At 39.2% G+C, this 17,928-nt stretch overlaps 1 protein-coding gene across 1 annotated transcript in view; it reads left to right on the forward strand.

Moving 5' to 3' along the window:
• The window catches only part of LOC143857148 (acyl-CoA hydrolase 2-like), a 117,999-nt gene that overhangs the window by 16,480 nt on the left and 83,591 nt on the right, over positions 1–17,928 (forward strand). The window contains exons 5-6 of the mRNA XM_077367468.1: positions 2,727–2,773; positions 2,857–2,982. Of these exons, the coding sequence (XP_077223583.1) occupies positions 2,727–2,773; positions 2,857–2,982 (173 nt within the window). The remainder of the gene's footprint in view (positions 1–2,726; positions 2,774–2,856; positions 2,983–17,928) is intronic.

Consider the following 17,928-nt stretch of genomic DNA (forward strand, 5'->3'; position numbering starts at 1 on the left):
TTAAAGTCTATTTAATTACAAGAATACCTAAGACTCCTCAAAAGGGAAAAGTATCAACCAGTTCCAACTTCCAACTTGGTAGCAATGTCTTAAAATCTGCATTTGACAAACAATTGGTGAACTTGTCAGCGAACAATTCAACTAATTGATCTTCGCTCTTCACATTGGTACTTATTTGCTTTGAATTCACTTTATATTTCATAAAGTACAATCAAATTCAATGTGAAGTATAACCCCGATTTTGCTCCAAAAAATTCTCTACAAATGAGTCTGGAATATCCTACCTACACAGATGTACATGAAATGAGACATCTCGAAGAACCTATTAACAATAACAATGATGTACTCGACTTTCCTAGCAGCCCAGAGTCCCAGACAAGGGGTGTATATAACAATGTCTTGGGTTTAATTTCTAATGGATTGACTTGCCATGTACCGGGCCACACAAACTGTCCCACTTGATCCCCATCAAGTGGAGTTTCATCATGCTTGCCTGTACGAGATTGCTTCTCAGTCCCTTGGGTGAACTTTTATCATGTGGATCATTTTCTCTTTCAAGGTCAGTCCTTATCAGCTACTGATTTTGTTAGGTTATTTTGATGATCGAAAGTCCTACATGGACAATCAGAGGATCTGTGACCCATTTCTCTCAACTCAAGTCAACTAAGCCTTTGTGCCAAACTAGTTGGGGTCGGCTAATGAATCCATTAGAAAATTTTCATGAAGAAGGTGAAAGAATCTACCCGGATCAAGTTGATTAAGTCTAATCCTGACACTAGTTGGGTTCGTCAACGTGAATCATTTTCTTCCATTCTCTCCTATCCAAGGTCATGTTCTTTGTTATGTTCCTAGCCATCAAGTCTTTCCTCACTGTTTCTACGCAAGTTGTTTTTTGTCTGCCCCTCCCTTTTTTTTTACTCCATCAACTTGGCACCTGTCACTTCTTCTCACTGGAGCATCTAAAGGCCTACGTTGGATATGCCCAAACCATCTTAAGCGGTGCTCTCTCATCTTCTTCTCAATTGGTGCCACCCCCACCTTTTTACGGATGTCTTTATTTTTAATTCTATCTGACCTTGTGTGGTCGCACATCCATCTAAGCATTCGCACCTCCGCTACACTCGTGTTATGCACATGCTACGTCTTGGTAAATTTTAAGGTAGTAGTGTATCGTTTGGGTCTTGGAAGCCCATGACTCATGCTCGGCTCACCTATAGGTGGTTAGGATGGGCTGTACACAAATTTGTACCTTGAGGAAGTGCAGTATGTGGTTCCAAGGAGGTGGCATCAAAATTGATGGTGGATCACTAGAATCCAAAGTCAATTAGTGATGAGGTAGTGGATTTGGTGTTTGGAGCCGGACTAAGGCGTTCTTATTATAGATTGATTGAAGATACCTACTGAGACTCGTGCATTACAACGTTAAATCACTATTCCTAGGAGAGGACCCCTGTATAATAGGAAGAGGAAGTGGTCAATCCACCTGAGTAGGAGTGGGAAAATAATGTGTATGCTCAAAGAATGTGACTTCTGGACACAAATTGTTTTCTAGAAATTGGCTTTAACCCAAGAAAATACATTTGATAGAATGAGAATCAAGTTTATCTAGCCTGGGACCAAGACATTGAACAGAACATACACATCCAAACACACTTTAGTGGTAAGGAAAAGAGAGGAACATCAGGAAACAAGAAAGCAGATACTTGAGCTGTAAATTAAAGAGAAGAAATAGAACAATAAGAATGGGAGAAAAAGTGGTGTGGCTTGAAGTGAAATGCCACAACGTCTCACTCTGTATTATATATAATACGAAACCTCAAGAACTTACTAGTATGCCATACATAAGTGACATAAATGATGGGGCATATCCTGATCATGTATTACTGATCATGTATTATACGAAATAATACTTGGTTTTCAACAAATATCATCCTTGTTCAGCTTGCAATACATACTACCAAACTGACTTAGGGCAAGTTCGTCTATAAGTATGTCCACTAATTGATCTTCTGGCACAGCACATAGAGTAGATATTAGATTTGTGTGACCTTTTTACCAACAAAGAATCAACTTTGACGGGTTTGCAAACAGTAAAACTCATTGCTTCCATAAAAATCTTCAACCACACCAACTAGCACATAGTATGAATTAATTAAGGGTATTTTAACCTTTTGGTTATTAACTTATTGTATGTTTATAAGTCAAAATACTCTCTCTAGCATCTTTCACACTTAATGAAGAACAAGCATTGCTCCCTCTCCTTCGGGATATGGAAACAAAACAGGGTTACAATTTGTTGAGGTTTGATATAAAAGAAGAAAGAGAATAAGACAGGGGACAAAACAGGGTTACAATTTGGTAAGGTTTGATATAAAAGAAGAAAGAGAATAGGACGCGACTACGCTAAATTAATTTTGTCAAATAGAAACTATGTAATGTTATTGATTTGAATCCATGTTCTTGGTCAGAAAATAGAAATACTGATTCTGAAATGCATTTCCATCTCTTTTACTTGTTATTAATTACATTATTACAAGCTAATGTTTGTGCGATTTGGAAATGACAACACACACACACACACACACTGCAAAATTGAAGTTCATTTTTATAAATTTACTGTGATACCTGTTGTTATAATTTGGCAAGTGCCTATGTTATTCTCTACCTACTTTAATACATTTTTTTTTCTTTTCTAATGATTTTCATTGAATCTTGTCATTTTCTAGGTACTATTACTTCTGTTCATCAAGTCAATGTAATTTCATTATCTAAGGTGGCTGCAGCTATCATTTTTGTAGTGCTAGTTTATACCAATGAAGTGCACTTTGAGATTCTAACTGTGTTTTTGTGTGGCAGCTAACCTGCTTGGTACTGCCACATCAGCATGGTACTTTGTTGCAGCCAAAGTCAATCTGGAATGCAGATGAAACTCTTGAGACATACTCAATGGTGGAGACTATATTACATTTAGAACCGATAGAAGTACGTTCCTCATTTTTTCTAGAGGAAGTTCACTCCTATGCTTTTTTTTTTTTGAAAAGTAAGTTCACACTCATGCTTGTTTGATGTAATATGAATGTTTGGGTTGTTAGAACTTCGCATTTTTTATTTACGATTTATTATTGTGATAACTTGGTAAGAAGGATTCAGAAGTTAGGATAAAATCTTGTCATAATATTTACAAGGCTATAAGAATATTGGCACTGTTGAATAAAATGTATTTAGGTTAGTTTAGTACTTTAGTCATTAGTCTTACGATAGAGGGTATTGTAGTCATTGTACTTATGTTGCCCTAGATGGGCCTATATATACATCATATTCATGAGGAGCTCCCTGGTGGAGACTCCATATCGCTCCTTTTCTTCTTCCTCTCTTCTAACCCTAACTCCATTTCTAACATGGTATCGGTGCTAAAGATCCCGAGAGAAGAAGGAAAGAAGAAGAGTCTATCTTACCTCACGCCATCCTCACCTCTCTCTCTCTCTCTCTCTCTCTCTCTCTCTTACGATTTCGGTTTTGCCGTAGAAACCAAATCCACGCCCAAAATCTTATCTCGGTTCAATCTCTCTCCCTCACCTACTGTTTGCCGGAAATCTTATCTCCATCTCTATGATGTCCGCATTCTATTTTTTTTTCACAAACAAAAAAAACCGTTGTATTACCGTATTTCCCATCTTAGAAAATCTCAACCCTAAATCCATTATTGCTTCCTTTCGAATCCCTAAATCTCCACTCTAAATCCTTTATTTTTTCTTTTCTATATTTTGTGGCTTATTTGGCTCTCCACCCAACTAGAGCTAGGATTAGAGCCGGGTAGATTCCTTTCACCTTCTTCATGAAATTTTTCTAAAGGATTCATTTAGCTTACCCCAACTAGTTTGGGACAAAGGCTTTGTTGAGTTGAGTTGAGTTCTATTTGGCTCTCCACTCAAAACTCTCAATCTCAACTCTGAATCCCAAATCCCTTTCTGAACCATACTTTCTCACCATTATCTCATTTGAGGAAGTCAAATGGCTCCCAATACACCCCATCTCACCACCAAATCTCTATTTTCTCTCTCTTTTCTATATCGTTTGGCTTCTGTGCCTTCGTATTTGTGTAGATCTACTTCATAAAAAACAGTGTTGTCCGGTATTGTTCTCTTGTTCTTGTCGCGTTGTCATCTCTTTATTTTTTTTCTTTTTCTTTCTTGCCTTTCATGGCCTTTGGGTTGTTCTTCAAGGCGCACACCAAGTGTTCGATGAAATGTCCAAGAGAGGTGTGGTGCTTTGATTGTCTTCGTTTCGTTGCAAGTTGAAGGTATTCGACCTTCAGCTTGAGAGGGAGTGTTCTCACGTAGTTATTCGTTGTTCTCATGTAGTTCTTTGCGTTTTTTCTTTTGGTGGAGTGTTGTTATGTTGTTGTCTTCTCGAGGGAGTGTTACTATGTTGTCTTTTCTTGAGGGAGAGTGTTATCGTCTTCTCTTTATGTTATTCGTTCGTTCGTCGCCTTTGTGATTATTATCGTCTTTCTTCTTTTCATGTCTCTTCGTGTTGTCCAGCGTTATGCCTTATCTCTTCGCTTGTCTTAATATTGTCCACCTTTTCTTGTCATCTCTGGGCTTATGTAGTTTCGTCTGAGGGGGAGTGATGTTGTGCTCCCTAGTCAGTCTTTGTCTTCTCGGCTTTATGCCTTATCTTCTTCTTCCTTTTCCGGGCGATTGCTTCCATATCCATCGTTGGTTGACTCTCTTACAGGCGACGGTCTTTTCCCGTCGACCTCTCTTTTTGGGCGATGGTTTCCCCATTGTTGGTCTGATTTTTTCAGGCGACGATGTTCATGCCGTCAACCTTGTCACCAGACGATTGTTTCCCCATCGTTGGTTGATTATCTTTTTCTTATCTTCTGGCGACGATGTTCATGCCGCTGACCTTGTCACTAGACGATGGTTTCACCATCATTGGTTAGTTATCCTCTTTTCCCTTTCTTCTTCTCTCAAAGTGACGGTTTCCCCGCCGACATTGTCTCTGATGGTTTCCCCATCGGTGGTTATCTTCTATTGGCGTGGTGCTACTTAGCTAGTGTTCCTGCTTGTGGTAATGTTGTTGCTTATGTGCGCACTTTTGGTGTGCTCTTTTTTGCTCGTTGAATCGTTGCTGGACCCTGCCATGGTGCCTCCATTGCTCGTTGATATGCAGATTTGTTCGCCGTGCTCTCATTCAGGGGGAGGCTGATGCAGTGCCAACATGGCAGCCATGTCAATCTTAAGTGGTTTTGGTGGAGTTCCAAGGTGCATTCCTGCAGTAATGTTGCTGTCCTGTTTTTGAACCTCGTTTTTGGGGTAGCAAATGACAGAATTAAGGAAAATGGTAAACTAGAAAGTTTTAGGTCTTTTTAAGATCTTTCCAACAAGTACTCATGGTCTAAATTTAGAGCAGTGGTTAGAAAGTTATGGCAGTTTTGGTGGACTGTGTCTGTAGGTGCCCAAAAACAGTCAAAGTTTGTGAGTTTCAATGCAATTAATGTTATGTTAGTCCCTAAGCTAGCTAGTGGAGGAGCTTGAACGAATTTGCTTTGGTTTTATTTTATTTAAAGGGTTTGAAACCATCTTTAGGGGGGATTTTGGATGTCGATTAACTTATGTAATTGATGGAATATCAATTGGGTTGAGCATTGCTCCCATTTTCTTCTTCTTCTCTTGTTGTGTTCTTGAGTTCTATATTTTCTTCTTCTTCCCTCTTAAGCACCCTCATTATCTGGTATCAGAGCTAACATTACTCTCTTGGGCTTGCTTCAATTTGATTTTCATGGCGGCACGAAGAGGTAGAGGAAGACGTGGTAACCAAATGATGGAAGATTTGAGAGATGAAAGAGATGATGAACTTCAAGCACTTCGAAGACAAGTTGAGCAACTTATCATGCGAATTGAATGCCAAGAGGCTCGTAGTGAGCGTGGTAGATCAAGCCGTGGAGGTTCTAGTGATGAACCGATGTGAATCCCTTCGCCAATATTCGTGGGAAGGCTAGGTTGGGAAGGTTCTATCGTGATTTCGATACCGTCAAGATTGACTTGCCAGAGTTTCATGGTCGTCTACAACCCGAAGAGTTTCTTGAATGTCTTAGTGCCATTGAGAAGTTCTTTTATTATAAGGAGACACCCGAAAGCCAACGTGCGAAGCTTGTGGCTACAAGGCTTCGTGGCCACGCTTCAACATGGTGGGATAAGGTTCAAGAGATGAGAATCCACAAAGGAAAGCGTAAGATCTCTTCTTGGGAGAAAATGAAGTCAAGGCTTAAGGAGAGATTTCTTCCGTTGGATTTTTCCAAATTATCTTTTCTCAATTCAACAACCTATGTCAAGAATCCATGAGTGTGTTGGACTACACCGAAGAATTCTACAAACTCATGGCTCGTAATGATATTCCAGAAGGTGAAGATCAACTTGTGGCAATGTATGTTGATGGTTTGAAGTTTTCCATTCGTGATGAGGTGGAAATGCACTGATCATTGAGCGTCAATGATGCTTATCAACTAGCCTCGAAGGTGGAGGCTAAGCTTTCTCGTTGTGGTGCTAAAAATTATGTGGATGTTCGTAGTCTCTATCCTTCTTCTAAAGGTGAATCTTCACTTGGTGGTGGTACAAAGTCAAGGTCCGAATATTTCAACAAAAATTCTACAAAATCAGCTCCTACACATCAAGTTGGAAATCAGCCTAATTGTCCCAACAATTCAAATGCTTGTTTCAAGTGTGACAAGTCGGCCATCGTTTCAAAGATTGTCTAAAGAGGCAAGCAGTGGCCTTCGGTGATGAAGAAAATGATGATGATTTTGTTGATGATTCAAATCAGCCCATATATGATGAGGAAGATGACATACAACATGAAGAAATCGAACCCGAAGAAGGAGAAAGCTTGGTGATCCAAAGAGCACTTGCTACACCAAAGGTTGAATCCGATGATGATTGGCTCCGTTCCAATATTTTCAAGACTCGATGCAAATCTCATGACAAGGTTTGCACCATTGTGATCGATGGTGGGAGTTGTGAGAACATCGTATCTCATGACATGGTGACCAAGCTCAAGCTCAAAATCGAACCACATCCAAAGCCCTATCGGATTGCATGGTTTAAGAAGGGTAATGAGGTAAAAGTTACTAAACGATGTTTAGTTTCATTTTCTATGGGTAAGAATTACCATGATCAAGTTTGGTGTGATGTTGTCCCTATGGATGTGTCACATACTCTTAGGAAGTCAATGACAATATGATAGAAATGTTACTCATGATGGTCGTAAAAATACATATATCTTTCGAATGGGAAAAGTAGAGATTGTTCTTTTGCCTAGTGTTGAATAATGTATTAGGTTAGTTTAGACATTACTTGTATTAGTTAGGGGTATTGTAGTCATTGTATGTTGTTGCCCTAGTTTGGGCCTATATATACATCATATTCATAAGGAGCTCCCTAGTAGAGACTCTCCATCCTTCACTCCTCTTCTTCTTCCTCTCTTCTAACCCTAATCTTATTTCTAACATGGTATCAGAGCCAATGGGCTGATCCTTCAAGAAGGAAAGAAGAAGAGTATCTCCCTCCATGCCATCATCCCTTTCTCTCGTATCTCTTTCGTATCTCGTTTTCCTCTCGTTATCTCTTTATAGTTTCTCCCTCAATTCTTCTCCTCGCTCGTGTCCTTCCCTCCTCCTCCCACTGCCCCTCTTTCCTTTCCCCTAACCCCTCCATTCCCTGCTACAGTAAGCCACTACAGTAACCTGCTACAGTAACCCGCTACATTAACGCTACAGTACCGCTACAGTAAATCGCTACAGTAACCTGCTACAATACCCAAATAAAAAAAAAAAAAAAACCATTTCTATACCATAGAAATCTCACTATTTCTCTTTCATTTTGTCAAACCCATTTCGTTTTTAACCCATTTTCCCTCTATCGTATATCTCAAAACAAAAGAAAAATCATGTTTGTATTACTTGTGTAAACCCATTTTGGGTTCTCCTCCACTCCAAAGCTCTCTTTATTTTCTCTTCTCTATACCTTTTTTTGGTCTATGGCTTTGTCTTTCTCATCTCATCTTCAAGGTGCACCCCAAGTGTTTGATGAAATGTCTCAAATGGATTTTGTGCCTTGAAAGTGTTCTTTTTGTTTCAAGTTGAAGGCCTTTGGCCTCAACTTGAGGGGGAGTGTTGTCTTGTATTGTTTCTTGTTGTTCTCTTGTGCTTGTCTTGTTGTCGTCTTCTTATCATCTCTATCAAATACTGGTTTCCGATTCCAAGAATTGATGATATGTTTGGCATGCTTGCCGGTGCAAAGATATTTTCCAAGATTGATCTTAGAAGTGACTACCATCAAATTCGAATCAAGCTGGATGATAAATGGAAGACCGCTTTGAAGACATGTGAAGGCTTATATGAGTGGCTTGTCATGCTATTTGGTCTTTCCAATGCTCCAAGTACCTTCATGCGGGTAATGAATCAAGTCCTTCGCCCTTTCATTGGAAAGTTTGTTGTTGTTTATTTTGATGACATTCTTATTTATAGTCATGATAAAAGTGAGCATGTAGAACATTTGAAGGTTATTCTAACCACTTTGAGAGGTGAAAAACTCTATGTAAACCTCAAAAAATGTTCTTTCATGACAACTAGCCTAGCTTTCCTAGGCTTTGTTTTGACTTCAACAGGGATTAGAGTGGATGATGAGAAGATCAAAGTTATCCATGAATGGTCTACTCCAAAGAGCTTGCAAGAAGTGAGGAGTTTCTATGGATTGGCCTCATTTTATCGCCGATTCATAAGAGATTTCAGCACTATATCAGCCCCCTTGACGGATTGCATTAAGAAAGATGGGTTTAAGTGGACTATGGAGGCCGAAAAGAGTTTTCAACTTATAAAAGACAAGTTGTCTAATGCTCCTGTGCTTGCTTTGCCGGACTTTGTGAAGATGTTCGAAGTTGATTGTGATGCCTCTCATGTGGGCATTGGCGGAGTACTTAGCCAAGAAGGTCATCCCATTGCCTTCTTTAGTGAAAAACTCAATGAAGCAAAGAAGAAGTACTCTACCTATGATGTGGAGTTCTATGCCATTGTTCAAGCACTTTGGCATTGGCGATCATATCTTGTTCAAAGGGAGTTTGTTTTGAATTTCGATCATGAAGCTCTCAAGCACATCAACAATCAAGGAAGCCTAAATCGAAGACATGCAAAGTGAGTTTCTTTCTTACAAGAATATACTTTTGTGTTAAAGCATAAGAGCGGAAAGTGCAATCAAGTGGCGAATGCTCTTAGTAGAAGAGTGGCTCTTCTTAATTCTGTGAGTGTGCAACTTGAAGGGTTTGATACCATTAGAGACATGTATGCTAATGATGAAAAGTTTGGTGAAATTTAGAAGCTTTGCAGAGAAGGTAAGCATGAAGATTATCTTCTTCAAGATGATTTTCTCTTTAGGGGGAGTCGCTTATGCATTCGAAAATGCTCCCTTAGAGAGTATGTTATAAAAGAACTACATTCGGGAGGACATTTTGGAAGAGACAAAACTGTTTTGCTAGTGAAAGAAAAGTATTTTTGGCCGATAATTTACCGAGATGTGATGCGTTATGTGAAGAGGTGCCGAATATGCCAAACATGCAAGGGACAAACTCAAAACACTGGTACCTACACTCCACTTCCACTTCCTAATGCTCCATGGGAAGATGTTAGTATGGATTTTGTGGTTGGCTTGCCGAGAACTTAAAGAGGTAATGATTCCATCTTCGTAGTTGTTGATCGCTTCTTTAAAATGGCCCATTTCATTCATTGCAAGAAGACTATGGATGCTTCCTATGTTGCTAATCTTTATTTCAATGAGGTAGTTAAGCATCATGGTATTCCTAAGTCCATTGTTTCGGATAGGGATACTAAATTCCTTAGTCTTTTTTGGAGATGTTTGTGGAAAAGAATTGGTACTATTTTGCTCTATAGTAGTGCCTATCACCCTCAAACCGATGGACAAACTGAGGTGGTGAATCGAACTTTGGGAAACTTGCTTAGGATTTTGGCGACAAAGAGGCCCAAGCAATGGGATATGGTGCTTCCTCAAGCGGAGTTTTCTTATAATTATGTTGTAAATCGTTCTACCGGTAAGAGCCATTTGAAGTGATCTATGGAAATACTCCAAAACACTATCTTGATCTTGCACCCATTCCTGATCCATCGTTGTCCAACAAGAAGGCAGAAGATTTTGCTACTACCATGACAAAGATTCATGAAGAAGTGAAGAAGAATCTTGAAGAAAATACCGAGAAGTACAAGCAAGCAGCCAATACTCATCGCCGAATCAAAATCTTCAATGAAGGCGATCTTGTGTGGGTTTATTTGAAGAAGGAACGATTTCCAGCCGGATCCTATAACAAGCTCAAGGAGAAGAAGATTGGTCCATGTCGAATTCTCTAGAAAATCAACGACAATGCATACAAGATTGAGCTCCCTCCAAATATCAATACTCACCCAACTTTCAATGTCAAAGACTTGACAACTTACCATGGAGAGCTTGATGAGAACTCGTGGGCGAGTTCTTTCTCACCCGGAGATGATGATGCAGTACCAACATGGCAGCCATGTCATGCTTAAGTGGTTTTGGTGGAGTTCCAAGGTACATTCCTGCAGTAATGTTGCTGTCCTGTTTTTGAACCTCGTTTTTGGGGTAGTAAATGACAGAATTAAGGAGAATGGTAAACTAGAAAGTTTTAGGTCTTTTTGAGATCTTTCCAACAAATACTCATGGTCGAAATTTGGAGCAGTGGTTAGAAAGTTATGGCAGTTTTGGTGGACTGTGTCTGTAGGTGCCCAAAAACAGTCAAAGTTTGTGAGTTTCAATGCAATTAATCTTATGTTAGTCCCTAAGTTAGCTAGTGGAGGAGCTTGAACGAATTTGCTTTGGTTTTATTTTATTTAAAGAGTTTGAAACCATCATTAGGGGGGATTTTGGATGTTGATTAACTTATGTAATTGATGGAATATCAATTGGGTTGAGCATTGCTCCCATTTTCTTCTTCTCTTGTTGTGTTCTTGAGTTCTATATTTTCTTCTTCTTCCCTCTTAAGCAACCGCATTAGAGGCCCTGTTTGATCGCTCTCACCGTTGTGCTAATTTAGGGGGAGCTGCTCCTTTTTTGATGGACGTTGATCTCATTGCTGTTCCTTGTGGCCGTTGCTGTCTTTTATTATCATTATTATTATTATGCTTTCATTATGTATCCACCACACCATATTGAGGATGAGTGTTATACCAAGCTGTATGTGTGTATGAGCTTATTGTACTCTTTTTCTTGTATGGTCCTTTTGTTGTACTTTTTAGTTGAGGTTATAGTCTCCCTTATAGCAAGCTGGAGTTCCACAGTGTATACACTCCAGCTTGAGGGGGAGTGTTGAATCAAATGTATTTAGCGTAGTTTAGTCATCAGTCTTAGGATAGAGGGTATTGTAGTCATTGTACTTATGTTGCCTTAGATTATATACATCATATTCATGAGGAGCTCCCTAGTGGAGATTAGGGGTGCAACTTGGGCGGGCTCAACCCGAACCCGTCGGGTTCAACCTGGGAAAAAGTCAGGTTGGGTTGAGTGCGGGTCGGGTTCGTGTTGAGTTTTCTCAACCCGGGTTGAGTTCGGGTCGGGTTCGGGTTGAGGGCTTGGGCCCGACCCGAGTTCAACCCGACGTTTTTAATAATTTATATATTTTTTAAGCTTAAAATATCGGGTTGAACTCGGGTTGGGTCGGGTTCGGGTTGAGTAAATGGTTGGTCGGGTCGGGTTCGGGTTGGCCTCAACCCGACCCGAGTTGCACCCCTAGTGGAGACTCCATATCTATTCTCCTCTTTAACGGGCTGCCATGTTTTAATAATTGCACAAACTCTAGCTTGTCTTTTCTGTTTTAGTTGGCTTCTAAAAGTTTTTTGGGAACTTTAATAACCTTTGATAGATTTTTAAAACACAAAAGATAAGATTAGTTAGGTAGTTCAATACAAGGAAGCAGGATTCTTCCCTAGGAGTCGGGAACCGCGATTCCTCGGTTAGCGAATCCGAAACGGGAATCTCTCGAATCCCAAAAAATTGGGAATCGCGGTTCGGATTTGCCAGAAACCCGATTCCCACTTTTGGGAATCGCGGTATATGATTCCCCGGAAATGTGATTCTTACTTTTGGGAACCGCGGTTTAATGTTATGGGAAATGCGATTTTTCGGTGATTTTCCGGAGATTCCTTGGCAATTTCCAACTTCCAACGATTCCCGTCGATTCCACGACGACTCCCTACGAATCTCTGGCGACTTCACGATTCCCGCTTTCGACCATTCCGGGAGCCTTTGATTCCCGCTTTCGATTCCTATTTCGATTCCCACTTTTGATTCTCGCTCTGGCTACCTTGGTTCAATATTGGTAGCCTATTTACGATTGAGCCCAAAATTGGCTCCCTTCTGTTGTAGATCTAGGGGCAGATCTGAATGTATTTGATCCAAGTAATGAAAAAAGAAAAATTGAGAAAAATAGAGAATATATAATCTAGATTTAAAAGTGTTTCCAAACCTGCACCTAGAATGGAGATGACAGAACCGGTTCCTTTTCAGAACTGTTGGAAAACTTCGCATAACTTAGTTTCCGTCTCCTATTCTCTTGCGTGTTATATCAGGCCACAAACAAAATGTAATAATATTTTTATTCAACTCCACAATTTCTACATCTATATGCAATCTCTTAAAACAGATTGTAAAAGACCAAAAATTAACCCCCTTTAAATAGTTAATTGACTAGTTGGAACTACTAAAATATATCTAATATGAGATAAGAAATAAGATAAATTCTAATAAACACTTCTTGAGAGGGTAGCGCCTCTCTCATTTTTCTTCTTTCTTCTGGGTCCGTTACGACTTTGTGGCTCATGTGTCGGCCAACCTTGCCGGGACTTGTTGCCAATTTGAGACCCTCAAGTAGTGTGCACCAATCTCCTAATGGGGATTCCGTGTATTTCCCTTTGCCACGATGTTTGTACGAGTCCTTCAATCACTCAACTTGTTCTCTGTACTCATTGGAAACCATTATTTTTGCAAAACAAACCATGAATCCTCCTTCAAAATTCTTGACAATTTCTATGTTTTTGGCTTGAACCTTTGTACCTGGCAATATTCATTTCAAGCCTCCATCTAACTTGTTCACGATAATGTCACCGTAACTTCCACAAATTGGATATGGAAAAAGCAGATGACCGTGTGGAATGGAAATGCTTGTACTACTTAATGGGCAGAATGGGTTTTGGTTCTTAATGGAGAAAATGGATACATAACTGTATCTCTTCGGGATGGCTTTCTGTACTTATCAATGTGGTTTCGAAGGGATTCTTCAAGTCATCCGTCTTAGGCAAGGCGACCCATTATTCCCATTCTTTTTTGTTATAGTTGCAGAGACTCCAAGCAGACTGATTGAAAAAGGTAAAAGCTATGGTTTGTTGGAGGACTTTAAGACTGGCAACAGTGAGGTTGAATTTTCACAATTACATTTTGCTGATGACACTCTTCTGTTTAGTGCTCCTGTTGTTTTTAATGTAATGAATTTGAAAGCCATTCTACGGTGTTATGAAGGTATTACGAGACAACGATCAAACTTTTCCAAATCAAGAGTTTTTGGCATTAATGTAGAGGAGGATGCACTGTAGGGCATAACAACTATTCTGGGATGTGAGATTGATAGATTTCCCATCTCCTATCTTGGCTTACCCTTGGGGGTTGGTAGAGCAAAAAAGAGTTCCTGGAATCATATTGTTGAGAGAATGGAAAAAAGGTTGGATTTTTGGAAAAGGAATCTGGTGTCTAGAGGTGGCAGACTCACTCTCATTAAAGCCGAGATGGCAAACATCCCTATTTATCAGATGACGATCTGCAAATGTCCTATCAGTGTGGCTAAGAGAATTGAACAAATTCAGAGACGGTTCTTATGGGGGGAACAAATGATAAGAATGGGATCCCTCTGGTGAAATGGAAAAATATATGCAAACCATTGAAGAGTGGTGGTCTTGGGATAAGAAGAGTCAATAAAACGAATATATCCCTTCTAAGTAAATGGCTTTGGAGATTTCACAAGGAGGAAGATCACCTATGGGTAAAAGTTATGGAGGCCAAATATGGTGCCTTCCCGGGCCACTTGGTATCAGGGGACAGGTTCAATCGTCCAGGTAGGACAGTCTGGAGGGACATTCTGGGATTCAGGCACTTGTTTGAGATTGGCATAAGGTTTAGGGTATATGATGGGAACAAGATTCGGTTTTGGTTAGAGTGAGTCTCCTTTCTAGAGCTGTTTGCTATCATAGTGAATAAGGATGGGGTGGTAAAGGACTTCATGGAAAAAAGCGATGCCAGGGTGGTATGGAATCCACTGTTCAGAAGAAATCTTTTTGACTAGGAGATCTCATCGATAGCTAGATTATTAGAAGCCCTTGAAGAAGATTATGTAAAGCAAGAGGGGGAGGATATGTCATGCGTCTGCGAAAATTGCCGAAGTTTGGACAATCGAGAATGATAATTGTAGACCATTGTGCACTGTGCATTGGGGCAGGTGAATTGGCAAATCATCTTCTTCTACATTGTAAAGTGGCGAGGGCGGTTTGAGGTAAGGCACTCAATAGATTTGGTATCCATTGGGTTTTCCTTGAATCAATCATGGAACTTCTTCAAAGTTGGTCGTGGTCCCTTGGAAGAAAAAAAGGGAAAAAATTTGTGGTACGTTACCTTTCTAGTCACTATTTCGGTATTATGGAAGGAAAGAAATGCGAGGCTATTCAAGGGCCAAGTTAGGGGATCGGCTTTCCTTTTCATTAAAGTAATATCACTTACAATCTCCTAGGTAAAAGCTCTCCCATCCTTTGCATTTGTTTCAACGCATGATCATTGGGAAGGTTGGAATGAAGTTTGCATGAGCGTGGAAAAGAAGTAGGTTGTTTCTCAAATTTGGGAGCCTCCGCCTACAGGCTTCCTTAAGCTAAACTTTGATATAGCCGACGCTTCAGAAGCCGAGGTTTGTTGCAGTCCATCAGGGCATCAAACTATAGGCCTCTAATGGGATGGACAAGGTAGTGATCGAAGGGGACTCTTTGAATGTCATCAAGTGGCTTAAGAGTCGCCAAAGGAATCCTTGAAAATTTGTAGATACTTTGATGAGATTTTAGATTGTATTAGATCTTTTGATCTATCGTTCAAGCATGTCCGTCGATCGGCAAACAAGGTGGCTGATAGCTTTGGCTAAATTGGGCATCTCGAAAGATTCCTTAGCACTTTTTGACTCTCTTCCGCCGTGATTTCTTTTGGTTTCTCATGTATCTTTTGGTTCTCTTGTATCTTGTATCTTGACCATCTCGTTCTTTTCTAATAAAATTGGTGATCATTCAAAAAATAAAAATTAAAATGTCACCTTAACTCCCATGTCCCAACTCAAAATCCTACATATTGGGAGATGAATAGGATTCCATTGATAAACAATCTCTAAAGATTAATGTCCTCTAATCAGCTCCTACTATTGTAGGCAAAATATGCTTGTGGTAATGCTAAGTCCAACTATCGCTTCCTACTGCTTGTGATACTGCCCAATAGGTTGTGAAAACGGTTGACAATGTCAGTTTGCATTTTGTCTATTTGTTCATGGATGGTACACTATTGAACTGAAATTTTTTAGCCAATCTTTGCCAAAAGCTTCTCCAGAACTTGGTAAAAAACTCTGTGTCTGAGCTGAAGTGATCATTTGTGGAACACTATGTAGCTTCACCATTTCTTTAAAACACAAATTGGAAACATTTGAGGCGTCCAACGTTTTCCTACAAGAGGAGTGCTCTTTTCAAAATCTGCCTTCAACAACGAAAATGGACTCCATACTTAGTTGAATCCTCGGAATACTCAACACAATCCATGCTAATGTCTAAATGTTCTATGTTCTTGCCTTCATGGTATTAAATTTTCACCGAAACCGACACAAAACGACTGAAATGTTTCCATCTCCATTCCCACTTAAACCCAAACCAAAATGACTGAAATGAATAAACAAAAATCTAAAGTGTAATAGTAGTATAGTTGTTCGCAACAAATTTCACACGCATGAAAAAGATAATCACACACATAAAAAGTATTGAGATCAAATTTCCCTTTAGTTTTATTAATTTTGGTAGGGTTCGTACACTTCTGTCTTTATTAGCCGTTAATTACATGTCTTGAAGAAAGAAAATACCTCTGATTATCCATCAAGAGGTTCCCTATCTAAATACAACTTTTAGTTAATTATCCTCCAGAAAGATCTGATTGTTGTTAACAGATCCTTTCGGATGGAATTTCTTTGTCCTGGGGACTTTCTTCATCTTCCCAAACTTTCTTTATCTTCCCTTTGGGGAGCCGTCATCTTTATCATCCTTCTCCTGGAGGAGAAAGGTTTTGTCCCTTTAGGGAGTCTCTGGGAAAAGATCCTATAGGGACCTTTAGAGAGTCTTTGGAAAAAAATTCTAAAAGGATTTTCTTCTTTCTCCCGAAGGAGAAAAGTATTCTTTCTTTTGGGAAAACAACCGTTTTTATCTTTTGGGGGGAAACCGCCATCTAAAGGGAGTCTCTAGGAAGAGATCCTAAAGAGACCTTTAGAGAGTCATTGGAAAGAGATTCTAAAGGGATTTTCTTCTTTCTCCCGAAGGAGTTATCTTTTGGGGGGAAACCGCTGTCTTTATCATCTTTATCCCAAAAGAGAAAGATCTTCTCCCTTTAGAGAGTCTCAGGGAAGAGATTTTAAAGGGACCTTTAGAAAGTTTCAGGAAGAAATTCTAAAGGGATTTTCTTCATCATTCTCATGAAATAGAAAGGTCTTCTTCCCCGGAGAAAATCTGCAAAAAAAAGAAAGAAGAAAAAAAGAACTGTTAGCCAAATCTTTTCTCACCTTTCTCTCTTTTCTTTCTTGTGTTTCTCCTTTTGCGTAGCTTTTTCTCCCACAAGATCCAATCGCTTTTCTAAAGGATCTTCACTTCCCCTTTTGTGGGGAGTTACGTAACTTCTTCCTTCTTGAAAAGTGGATGGCTCACTTTTCCTTTGCGAGAGTTATTTTATTCCCTAAAATTTAGGGATTTCTTTTCCCTTAGTCGTGAACTCCTTTTTTTTATTTTCTTTTTCTTTAACTTTTTATTGATCCTTTTACTTTAGGGAATAACGTGATGCGTAACCAACCCTTTTCTCTCCTTATTTTACTAAGTGATTTTGCCATTATCTCCTTTTTATTAAAATTTCGAGTCCAACAATACTATATCAGATGTGTTACATAATTACATTTATATGACTTACTTGCAAAATGTTGTGCATGTATCATGTATAAATATTTATATGAACTACACGTGGAATTTGGTATGTAGTAAATTACCAAACGTGCGCGACAGTGCATGTCACTTTATGTTCTATGTTTTTAAACCACTATGGATGATTGTGTTGCTTATGCGATGGTTTCTTAGTCTCACACACATATGATTGTTTTAAGTGTGTATCTGTGCATATTCTAGCATTTCCTGAAGTTTTTTTTATAAATTTTAGCATTTGCATATTTTCCTTATGTTTCAGTGATTTTACAGGATGTCCACCAAAACTTTCAACTGAAACTGAAATGTTTCTGTTTTGTTGGTGAGCGAAACTGAAGCCGAAAGAAAAATTGAAAACCTTGCTTATCATCAAGGTTTTATATTTCACTGTAAATCTTGTGTACATGATACATATATTGCATTTCATATGTATACGTGATACATATATTGCATTTCATATGCAATTCATCTATCATATATATACTTACCATGTTTCTGTCCTCTATCATTCTTTTTCTTTCCATGGAAAACTTTTTCTATAGAAAAATTTTACTGGAATTTTTCTGTGGTTGGATTTTTTTTGCACCTTAGGCATAGCATGAGTGGGG

Source organism: Tasmannia lanceolata, unplaced genomic scaffold, assembly GCF_043159265.1.
Source record: "Tasmannia lanceolata isolate RefF3 unplaced genomic scaffold, GAP_Taslan_0.1 ptg000024l, whole genome shotgun sequence".
In the NCBI taxonomy this organism is placed as follows: Eukaryota; Viridiplantae; Streptophyta; class Magnoliopsida; order Canellales; family Winteraceae; genus Tasmannia; species Tasmannia lanceolata.